This window comes from Simochromis diagramma, unplaced genomic scaffold, assembly GCF_900408965.1.
Source record: "Simochromis diagramma unplaced genomic scaffold, fSimDia1.1 OVJJ01000603.1, whole genome shotgun sequence".
NCBI classification, from domain to species: domain Eukaryota; kingdom Metazoa; phylum Chordata; class Actinopteri; order Cichliformes; family Cichlidae; genus Simochromis; species Simochromis diagramma.
The window spans coordinates 1,649,070-1,661,275 of NW_024387414.1; the positions used below are offsets into that span (position 1 = coordinate 1,649,070).

Sequence of the window (12,206 nt, forward strand, 5' to 3'; positions counted from 1 at the left end):
CCAACTCAAAAACTTCAGTCTCTCAGGGATCAAAGTTTTGCAGCGCAGCTCAGCACGCGACTACACACACGTAGCAGCGAACACAGAGCAGGTGGGAGGGACACACAGCGGCAGGATGCTTTCCCATTGGTCAAAGCATACTGGGACCTGTGCATTTCGATTGGTTTGACAGGCTGTCCATCTCTACTCATATTTATCAGTCCTTAAAGTGGTACCCTCGTTTTATTTGGGTTACAGATGTCTCTGAGACAGGGCAGGAGATTGTTCAACATCATCTTGGAGAGTGAGAGGAATACTGAGGAAGGGAGAAGATCAAAAGTGCAGATCTGTAGGAACTACAGTGGGATGAAGCTAGCTTCAGAGAGTAGTTGAAGAAGAGCGGTGATGATCAGTGAGCAGCAGGACAGCTTCACGATGAGAAAGAGGTTTCCTTGTGATTGCTCTGAGAGGGCAGATGTTGGCCAGGTCTTTGTGGATCTGTGAGAGGAAGTCAGGAGTGCCAGAGAAGGATGTGAAGGTGGTGCAGGACATGTACGAGGAGGTGTGCAGTAGGAGCGACAGATGGGATGAAGGTGGTGGTGGGATCGCATCAGGGAGCTGCTCTGACCCCCGTCTTGTTTGCAGCGGTGATGGAAAGGCTGACAGATGAAGTCAAGCAGGAGGAGCAGGCGGACTATAGTGTTTGCAGACGACGCTGTGATCTGTAGTGAGAGTAGGCAGACAGGTGGAGGAGAGCCTGGAGAGGTGGAGGTATGCTCTGGAGAGAAGAGGAGCAGCAAGACAGAATACACGTGTGTGAATGAGAGGGAGACAGGTGGGAAGGTAAATGTGCAAAGAGCAGCGGTAGTGAAGGTGGATGTGTTTAACAACCATCCACAGAGGGCGCAGGCAGGGTGAAGCGGGTGGAGACGAGTGTCAGGAGTGATCTGTGACAGAAAAAGAGCAGCAGGCCTGAAAGGGAAGATTTAAAAGACGGTAGTGAGAGCTGCTGTGATGGTTTGGAGACGGTGGAGGTCGAGCTGAAGGTGTTGAGAGCTTCTCTGGTGAGTCTGATCAGAGGGTTTGCACATGTGCAGAGGCGGGAGGGTGGAGGTATCGGACAAAGGAAGATGAAGATGGAGCTGCCAGGCAGGAGGAGGAGAGGAAGAGCTCAGAGGAGGTTCGTGGATGTAGAGGAGGAGGACATGCAGAGGGTCGGTGAGACAGAGGAGGAAGCTGGGACAGGAGGAGGTGGAGGCAGATGATTCGCTGTGGTTTATGCAGAGCTCCAGAGGGTTTATCAAAGAATGTAAGCTCCACCGAACTGCTGACAAAATCCTTAAAGAGCAGGTTTCCCTAATGAGACGAGCGACTTCTCCCAACTTCACATTTTTGACTCAAACTAAATGTGTCGAGGCAAAAACAAGAGAACAACACTGAAAGAAAAAGCGAGATGAGCTCTGACAACGAGTAAAGAAAAAAGTGGAAAATTGTGACAGGAGGAGCGAACAACAGAGGGAAAAGGGTTATTTCCTCTCAGCTGCTGCAGCAACAGTCAGTGTAACGAGCTACACCGTTCTCATCAAATCCAATAACTCGCCCCGCTTATACACATCCAGCTGCCTGCATCACACTGCACCTGCGACCGCGCTGCTCCGTGGATGGAAAAGGCCGACGCATTCGCAGACCGACACTTGAAATTACACATTATCCTTTAATGGTGTCTTTATACACAAGTCGTAAGAGGCTTTCTCCATCCGCAGCTGTCGTCCGATAGTTCAGCCTGTATTTACTCCGAGGAGAAGCTGTCCTCCTCCCTCTCTGCTCCGCTCGCCTCCATTCAGCAAACGCAAAGATACATAAACACTGTGAAGTGGCTGCAGGGTAACGGAGCTATTAGGACACGAAATAAAAATGTTCAGTGTTTATATGCGGTAGTTTAATATCAACAGAAGGTTTCAGTGTTTAGATCTGAGGCTGTTGTTTCCGGCCGCTGTGCCAGAACCGCTCATAAACTTCAATGCATGTTCCTTCTGATGTGACACAGTGTGTGTGTGTGTGTGTGTGTGTGTGTGTGTGTGTGTGTGTGTGTGTGTGTGTGTGTGTGTGTGTTCCCATCATTTAAACAGAGCCTTTTATATTTTCTTAAAATGACACATTTCGATTTTAAAGACTGAGAACGTCTTAATGAGGAGTGACGTGTGACCCTGGGGATCTGCTGTTGGCCTGATTCTCACTGTGAGAATAAGTTTAGGCAGAGATGACATCGGGATTAAAATTGAGTCTTTTACAACATTAAACACACGTTAAAGCATCAGGAAAACTTTTCATTTTCCAGGAAGGTTTGAAAACATCAACAAAAGATGTAGAACAGCAGATAAATAACTCTTTAACTTTCCTGTTGAGAGATGGGATAGAGAGACAAAACTAATTACATATAAACACACCGGGAGTTAGAGAGGTGAGTGCGTCATGGGAATCCCCCAGCAGCCTATTGCAGCATAACTAAGGGAGGATTCAGGGTCACCTGGTCCAGCCCTAACTATATGCTTTAGCAAAAAGGAAAGTTTGAAGCCTAATCTTGAAAGTAGAGATAGTGTCTGTCTCCTGAATCCAAACTGGAAGCTGGTTCCACAGAAGAGGGGCCTGAAAACTGAAGGCTCTGCCTCCCATTCTACTTTTAAATACTCTAGGAACAACAAGTAAGCCTGCAGAGCGAGAGCGAAGTGCTCTAATAGGGTGATATGGTACTACAAGGCCATTAAGATAAGATGGGGCCTGATTATTTAAGACCTTGTATGTGAGGAGCAGGATTTTGAATTCTGGATTTAACAGGAAGCCAAAACAGGAGGAATCTGCTCTCTTTCTAGTCCCTGTCAGGACTCTTGCTGCAGCATTTTGGATCAGCTGAAGGCCTTTTCAGCGAGCTTTTAGGACTTCCTGATAATAATGAATTACAGTCGTCCAGCCTGGAAGTAATAAATGCATGAACGAGTGTTTCACTCTCAGACAGGTGGATTTGCATGTCTGTGCAGTTTAAGCACATCATGTCCAATTGTTTTGTTCCTGTTTTTAAGACTGTATTAAATGAGCAACCAACCAAATGGTCAGTGACCAGCTGACCTGAGTTGGTTTCTTCTGCTACCAGCTGGTTCCAGACCCTCAGATGTGTCATTGATGGAGGAGGTTTCTGTGATGCAGCTTTACTCAGCGTGTACGTCCAGAGAGTGCATGCAGCTCCATGCAGCTGGACGTGAAGTGACTCTAAAACTGCAGTTTTTCTGAGACGCCGTGGTGCTGATGGCCTGCAGCCACTAATGGTTGAGATTCTGCGTCAGCAGAGAAGCACCACTCATTTCTGATTAGGACTAATCAAATCAACGGTAATCCTCACACGCGAGAACCCGCTCACGCCCGCACTGCAGCGTCGGCCTGAATGAATGAAATTTCGTGCCAACAGATATTTGAATTCCCTGATAACAGTTTGTCACCTGAAGTGAGGATGAAATATTTGCACAACCCTGACGTTCCTTAGGTGCACTAATCTGACATTTTGTGGCACACACTGCAGATTAGACGCCTCTAATCCTCAGAATTACACCCCAGCTCAGTCACTGACAGCCTGATGCCTTCCTTTCTCAGCTGCACACTCCAGAACACCAGTTCCCCATTTCATAGTTTTACTGTGAGTTATGATGAATCTGTCAGACGCTAAGTTAAACCACGCGGGCTTCCTAAAGCTGAAGGAGCTTCTAAGATTTGGTTTGTGAACTGAAAAAGGTCATCTCACAGCAGAAAACTGTGCTGTTGGAAAGATGTGACACGTGCCAATGATGTGTAATTTCCTCGATTGTTGAATTCAGCTGAAAACAGCATCTCTGAAAACTTCTTTGTCTATTTTCAGAGATTTTCTCGTAAAGACACAATTTTATACCCTCATCATGTGTAATCACTGCTCTCCACATTTTTCCTTTCACCCTCTTACGTGTGTGATGTGTGCAGGGCTGACATTTCTGTACAAAACACAATCTTAACTCACTAAAGGCAAAACATCAAAGAGTATTTTCTGCCTGTATGGAGGACCAGGAATGCCAGAATTATGAGCCAAGACGTGAGCTGACTCAGTAAATCCAGATGCCATTGAACGCATCCTACCATCCATCTGTCCTCTGACCTGTGCTGCTTTAATCCTGGATGTCTCTTTTATGCCTCAGTCATCCAGCAGAGGCACCTGGTGTCTATCAACCAATCACAGCTCAGTGCACACTTTAAACGGCAGGTGCTATTTTTGATTAAAGCGGAAAAGGAGAGTAAAGGCAAAGGGAGCTGTATTTAATGCCGTTTCTGTCATGGCCGGGATGGCCGATGTGTTTGAGGTGTGGACCCAAAAGCAGACACGGGAGAGAAAGCGAAGTATAACCAAAGGTGAGGCGAGAAACTAAACTAAAACCTAAACGTGAACACTGTGACGTGGAACGTGAATCTGAACAACAGCATGAAAACTATCCTGAGACTTGACGTAACAGGACATGAGACAAACAGACGACGCGACACTGAACAGAGGGAGACAGAGGACCTAAATACACAGAAGGGTGACGAGGGAAACAGCGAAACTAAACACACTGAACATGGAAACAAGACTTTCAAAATAAAACAGGAAACATGGAGAGATGAGTGGACATACATGACAGACAGGAGACATGGAATGAACACGAGGAGAGAGACGCGGGGAACCCACACAGACAAGGACACGACACATGACAAACAGGAACAGACATAAACCAGACTAAACTCAACTAAGACAAACTAATAATAAAACTAGAACTGAACTTTCTCACAATAAGCAATCATAATAATGCACCCTGTGGACTTTCTTTTCCTGCCTTTACTTCTGTTGTTCGGTTAAAAAAAACCTGGGCATCAGTTCCCTCATCTGCAAATGGTTACTGGACTTCCTGACCAACCGCCCCCAACATGTCCGGCTGGATAACCGCTGCTCATCTACCATCACGATGAACACCGGTGTACCACAAGGCTGTGTGATGAGCCCTTTCCTCTACTCCCTCTTCACCCACGACTGCAGACCTGCTGATGGTTCCAACACCATCATTAAGTTTGCAGATGACACCACGGTGATTGGCCTCATCAGTGACAACGATGAGGCCGCCTACAGGGAGGAGGTGGATCGTCTGGCTGAGTGGTGCGACACAAACAACCTGCTGCTTAACACCGAGAAGACCAAGGAGCTCATCGTGGACTACAGGAGGAATGCTGACCCACATCCACCCATCCACATTAAGGGGACGGCTGTGGAGCGTGTGAGCAGCTTCAAGTTCCTGGGAGTCCACATCTCCGAGGATCTCACCTGGACGACCAACTGCTCCAAGCTGGTCAAGAAGGCTCACCAGCGCCTCTTCTTCTTGAGGACTCTGAGGAAGAACCACCTGTCCTCAGACATCCTGGTGAACTTCTATCAGCTGCACCATCGAGAGCATCCTGACCAACTGTATAACAGTCTGGTACGGGAACTGCTCTGCCTCGGACCGGAAGGCGTTGCAGAGGGTCGTGAAAACTGCCCAGCGCATCGCCGGAGCACCACTTCCTGCCATAAAAGACATCTACAGGAAGCGGTGTCTGAAAAGGGCTGGGAAAATCATCAAAGACCCCAGTCACCCATCACATGGACTCTTCACCCTCCTGCCCTCTGGGAGGCGCTACAGGAGCCTCCGGACTAAGACCACCAGGTACCGGAACAGCTTCTTCCCCACAGCTGTCAGACTCCTGAACTCTGCCTCCTGACATCTGACCCACGTTAAACTCATGGACTGAACATACACACACCCACAATGGACAACTGTACCCTCAAACACACAATAATAACATGGACTGAACCACCACTCACAACCACTAGCACTTTATATAGCCTCTGTAGAACTATCTACATCCTCACTTATCTTAACTGCACTACTGTATAGCTCTGTGTAAATAATCATTCTGTACATTCGATAATCTTTAATCCTACAACTGTTTACAACTTGCATAGTTCCCATTTCTGTATAGCTGTATATCTCAGATTCTGTAAAGTTATTTATTTCATATTCTGTATAGTTTTTCATATTTATATCCTGTTCATATCCTGTACATAGCTTGTACTCACTACAGCCTGTACATACTTATAGTTATAGAATATTCACAACATACTTCATACCGTGTACATTATAACATACCATAATAGACCCATTTCTGTAATATACTCACATATCTATATTATTGCTAATATATATTGTAATATATCTATATCACTAAAGCACTTCTGGATGGATGCAAACTGCATTTCGTTGCCCTGTACCTGTGCATGTGCAATGACAATAAAGTTGAATTCTATTCTAGTCTATTCTAAAATGTCTTGTGTGTATGTAGACACATGTGGTGTCTGTGTTAGGGTCCTACTCTACAGCTACTTCCGTACGTACGCCGTTGTTTAGCGCGGTGTAATGATCACGATCAGAGGGAGAAGACGGCAGTGCAGCAGGAGAAAGACAGACAGAAAAAAGATCAAAAATACAAGAAAAAAAATAGTAAGCTGCATTAAGTCTAGATTGAGTCTTTTAGAGGCGACAGGAGTGGGTGTAATTATTCCATTTTATTCTTCATCTTCAGCCTAGATTTTTCTCCCACAATAATTTTCTGCTTTTGGAGTTTTCCTGCTTCCACGGCTGTTACTGTGGAGGAGTCTTTGTGCTGCTTCCTCTTTCATCTTCTCTGCACTAAAATTCCTCTTTCATAAGCACTAAAACATATTCAGGGCACGGCTCGAAACACTGAAATCCCAAATGATCCAGCCTAACAACATCAACGTGAACACTAGACAACATGGTCTGTGCGAGGAGCGAACATGTTCAAGGATATGGAAAAGCGTATATATGGACTCCTATATGTCGTGTATTTTTAGCTTACTGATAGCAGCAAACTTTATAAATCTCTGTCTCCAGTGTGTATGTGGAAGGCTGAGACAGCAGGTACTGAAAAACACTGTTTAGATTTATCAATATTAGTATGGACATAGCCTCGGTGTTGTGAAATGTTCCTGCTGGGAAGCTGTTTGGCCAGAATCCAGGTAGGAAAAGAAATGAGCCTGCTTCCTCCGGGCTGAAAAGTTCTCCTCTCCTCCACTTTAAAGTTGTTTGGCCACAAACTTCACCTGCCAGGATGTAAAAGGCAGTTTCCAAAGAGACAGCATTCACTCAGACTGCTTCAGGTACATCATTAAACTGAAAATAATAATGAGGCCAGACACACTCAGTCACGCAGGTAGACGGGCAGTCATGGGAGGCAGATGATGGATGCGTGCTCTAATGGCAGCTGCTGCGAGACCCGGCGTGCTGAGAGGCCACCGGGCACGCCGGGTACTAACGGTGATGGAGGGAGTGTGGAGCAGCGAGCGGCTCTGAAGCGGGAAGTTTGTCAGTGACGGAATGAGGCCAGTCCCTGCTCTGCTGCATGTAGTTTATGTAGATTAATAATACACCACACGTATACACGGAGACCAGAAAACGAGTCGATCCCAGGGAGCTGCAGTGCATCGTGTCGTCTGTCATTGTGTTTGTCTCCCCGTCACACTTTGTCACCTCGATAATCCTCGGCTTACAGGGTCTCTGCGATTGCTCTAAAGAGGCGTTTGTGTTCAGGGTGAAAGTGCGAGTTCATTCCATATGCCCCATAACAACACATCTGCTTCCAGTTTCCACATTTCCTGCAGCTGGCAAAGTCACAACGACGTCCAAAAAGTCAGAAGCATACAGAGCATGAAAACTGACATAAATCAATTCAATATGTACTTGTATGTATTTATTTTAGCAAGTAAGAAACTTCATGGAGGACACACAAAGCGTACGCCCCACAGAGTTTGCAGAGTGATGCCATGGACAGGTGTGGCATTCTGACCGCTGACGAGAATAACACCGATCATCGCTTCATCGCTGCACCTGTTAGTAGGCGAGCTATATCAGGGAGGGAGTGAACATTTTGTCCTTAAGGCTGATATCACAGCAGTATCAACACCACATCATCTCTACTCTGCAGGCCGGGGGTGTGTCACAGTGTGATGGTTTGGGGGAGGTTCTGCTGGGAAACCTTGGGTCCTGCATCCATGTGGATGTGACTCGACCTCACCATTAGGGCTGGGTTTTGATAATCGATTTATTGATTATAATTGATTCTGTCTTGGATAACGTGATATCGATTCATTAAAATCCGGAATCGATTTTTTAATATAAATTTATTTTGCCCGAAATGCCAGAATCTCAATTTCAACAACCACCACACAGCTGAAACGGTAAATGGGAGCAGGAACAGGCTTCTGCACAGAGACGTAAACACAAAGCACGGAGCCGCCGACGGATCGGGATCAGTGAGATGTCGCCTTTCTCACCCGACGGCACGGACACGGTCGGGGCTGTTTGTTTCCTATTACTTACTTCCGAAAAGAAAACCTAATTTTCTGCAGGTCAACAGGCTTCTGAACAAATTTAAACTTTTTAAAATTATGCAAAATGCAAAACGCCGTGTCTCTGATAAAACCGCTGTAACTTCAGAGGTAATGTTCATAAGCTGATTAATGGTTTTCTTTCGTTTTTGATCTACTGCAGAATATTTTTATAAAATCCAGGCCAGGAAAATCTCCTTCATGTTTTTCTGTGTTTTATCTTCAGCTGCTTTGACACAAAGGCCTCTGCTGTGACGCTCACATCTTTGATAAAGTCTGGAAAGTGTCAGCTTCCTTTTTATAGATACAAAAATATGTAAATGTACTGATCTGAATTATAATATTTCTGACTGTCTGAGGCAAAATTTCCCAGATTTAAATCGAATTGAATCAAATTGTGGATCGAATCGATTCGGGACCTCAGTGACGATACCCAGCCCTAGTCACCATCGTTGCAGGCCGTGTACACCCTTTCATGGAAACGGTGTTTCCTGATGGCTGTGGTCTCTTCAGCAGGATGATGCACTGATAATTTTATCCTGTCTTCCTTCCTTCTACCGGTCACAGCAGATGGCCCCGCCCCTCCCTGAGCCTGGTTCTGCCGGAGGTATATTCCTGTTAAAAGGGAGTTTTTCCTTCCCACTGTCGCCAAAGTGCTTGCTCATAGGGGGTCATATGATTGTTGGGTTTTTCTCTGTATGTATTCTTGTAGGGTCGACCTTACAGTATAAAGCGCCTTGAGGCGACTGCTGTTGTGATTTGGCGCTGTATCAATAAAACTACTCAAAATGTTTTTATTGAGTGATTTTGGATACAGTTTATGAAGAAAAAAAGAGGGAAACACAAAAACTTGTTACACTAAATACAAAACAGAACTTCTCATGTTGGAACCAAAAAAAAAAGGAAAACAAACAAACAAACAAACAAACAAACAAAAAATAACAACCCAGGATGGGCGATCGATACTAACAAAGCCTTTCCTTACAAACCACACAGAAGTTAGCTCAGTACCACTGAGCTTCACATTCCCATTAACACAGACACATATCGGACCTGCTGCTGACACGTTGGTGCAGATACCACAGCACGCCTGCAGGGGTCGAGCGGAGGCCACGCCTCGAAGGGTCAGGGGGGCAAAATGTTATGTCTGGTTGGTGTAAAATACTTCTTGAAGTTAATTCATTGGACACTAAAAGCCCTTCAAGTCTAATTAAGAAATAGCGCTGAATGTGACGATTGAAAGAACTAAATCTGCGATTGTGACATTGCAGAATAGAGAAAGGTGTTTCCAGCCATTAGCAGTCTTGACCAAGTGGTCTTTAAAAGTGGTTTAAGAGTGCTAGATTTACGCAGTGGTTAGTGATACTGGCTCATGGCAGGAAGTTCCTGGGTTTGAATGCTCTTGCCAGTTGCGTCCTTTCTGTGTGGGCATTTCCTGCTCTATGAGAGAGCGTTTGAACCACACATCACTTCTCAGCACATTTATTCCAGAAGCTGTGCCAGGTCCCCCTTTATGACTAACAGTGGAGCCAGGAGCAGACCAGGTTAGACCCAGATGATGATAGATGTTCTCTTCATCGGTGACGTCCATTTTCATGTCCGTGTAGGATCATTTTGACCACCTGGGCCTTTCTGTGTATTCATTGGTCACTGCTGTCGTAAAAGAAAAGCATTCATAGTTTGCCGTGAGTCATTTTCAGTCCTGCATTCTGAACGCTTCATTATTGCTTTTTAAAAATATGCAGCTTGTTTTTGAAATCGGGGACGGTCTCGTTTATGTCCTGTGCATCTGAGGAGGAAACGTTTCCTGCACACTCATCCTGGTCACACTTAATTTGTCTTGTTATTTAAAGCCAGGATACAAGGTCCCAGTGACCCACAAAGAAATACATAGATGGGACTGATTATACAGAATATGTTTTAATGTTTTCCAAGTTGAATTTTATCCTAGAATATTATAGGCCAGATTTGATTAAATCACCTTCTACCAGGTAGTACAAGCTCATCTTGACAGAGTTTGAAGTCTCAAAATCTGACTGTTCCCTAGCAACCCAGACTTATATTTGGAAATAACTCGATTGTCAGATACGTCCGTATGAACACACACAGTCTTCGGGCAAGGGTCAACATTTTTGGTAACAGAAGCTTTGGCTGGATGTCTGATGATGGTTTAGCTTCTCGTGATCTCATGATTCACCATGATCGTGGAAGTCCTGGACGCCTCTGTGACTACAAGCAGCAACTGTGTGTTCCCTGACTGGTTAGCAGGTTGATGGAGCTCGCTGGCTGTTGCTCCACGAAGGGTTCAACGTTCAAGTTTAGAGACGGCAGCTTTGCTTCGTCCTGCATCTTGGAACTACAAACCCCCATCCTGAGGGAAGAAGCTGAGGATGGAACCATGACTTAGAATTGATAAAGCCATCCGTCGTACCTGTTTAGAGCACAGGCCAAACAGGACTGGACCACCTCACTGTCTGCTTCTGTGAGGTTTTCTCTGTGACAGAGGTCTGACTGAACCATATCCCCAAACAAAAAGATAAAACAAAGTTAAAATTGTTCAGTCAATGTGGAAATGAACAGGTTTCCGGTGACCCTTTTTGCAGACCGATTTGCAATTCTCATCAAAATTCAGTTTCTCGTTGATTATGGTCCCAAGATATTTACATGATTACACTTACTCTGTTTTCTGACCTTTAATTAAAGTGACTCCGTGCCTATAATCATTCACAAAGAGGTTCACAATGCTGCACCGAAAACCTCAGAGGGATTGGTTTGGTTGCAAGCAGCTCATTGTGGGCTGGAAAATGCTCATTTGCTAATTTGTCTGCAAACACGAAGCAGTGGTGAAAATGTGCCAGAAACCAGAAAAACCAGAAAGTTTTTGAAGTCTGCAACACTAAAACACAATGTTTAAGGTTTACATTAATGTTCTCGCTTCCTGTTTTAGGAGCTAGCTGTCTGAGGCTAGCTTGTTTGCTTGCTAATCTCACTTGCTAATCACCTGTGGGTAAGAACTGGGGGGTCCAGATTTTGCCTTGACGAACTGCTTCACTGTTTGCTGTTTCTGATTTTGCCGGCTGTCCATCCATGGACGGGAACAATGACAGGAGCAGATGAGGCCTTGAGGCGCTCGGGTGTGAGCGTAAACATCTTGCAGAGTCTCCACACAGAAGTCAGTCAGCAGGCTGTTAGAGAGACCTGAGGGAGCCGGGGGACGCCTCCGTTTTAATTATGTTGCAGTGCAGTCAGAAATGTAAAAAATGACCAAATGTTCATTTAACGACTTTCAGAAGCACACAAACAGACTTTGCTTGAGCTTCTGGCTCTAAACTGTCCATCGTTGGAAACTATTGTTTGGCATGTAAATTATAATTAGACTGAACGTCCTCGCTGCTGGTCGGAGACATAATCCAGCCTGACTTTGTCCTGCAGCTGTCTTTGTTTCAGCCTCTTCTCTGTCTTTGTGCTTGTTGCGTGTGCAGGAGGTGGGCTGCGATCGGCAGCTGGCCAGCGGTGCCAGGGAGGATAACTGCGGCGTCTGCGGTGGCGACGGCTCCACGTGCCGCCTGGTGCGAGGACAGGCCCTACCCCACCTGACCCCCGAACAGTGTAGGTATCAGACGGCCCTGAAAAAGAAATTCCACGTCTCCTGTCGTGTTTCATGCTCTGCAAGCTAATCGTCAGCGCTTTAGTACCAAAATACTCTTTGCACATCTTTCTGAGTGTTATTAAGTCTGTCACC

General features: G+C 45.6%; 1 protein-coding gene across 4 annotated transcripts in view; it reads left to right on the forward strand.

Annotated features, from left to right (window-relative positions):
* adamtsl3 (ADAMTS-like 3) overlaps window positions 1-12,206 on the forward strand; it is a 199,747-nt gene that overhangs the window by 112,045 nt on the left and 75,496 nt on the right. For all 4 annotated transcript variants that reach the window (XM_040011491.1, XM_040011493.1, XM_040011492.1 and 1 more), the window contains exon 7: window positions 11,947-12,073. In XM_040011491.1, the coding sequence (XP_039867425.1) occupies window positions 11,947-12,073 (127 nt within the window). The remainder of the gene's footprint in view (window positions 1-11,946; window positions 12,074-12,206) is intronic.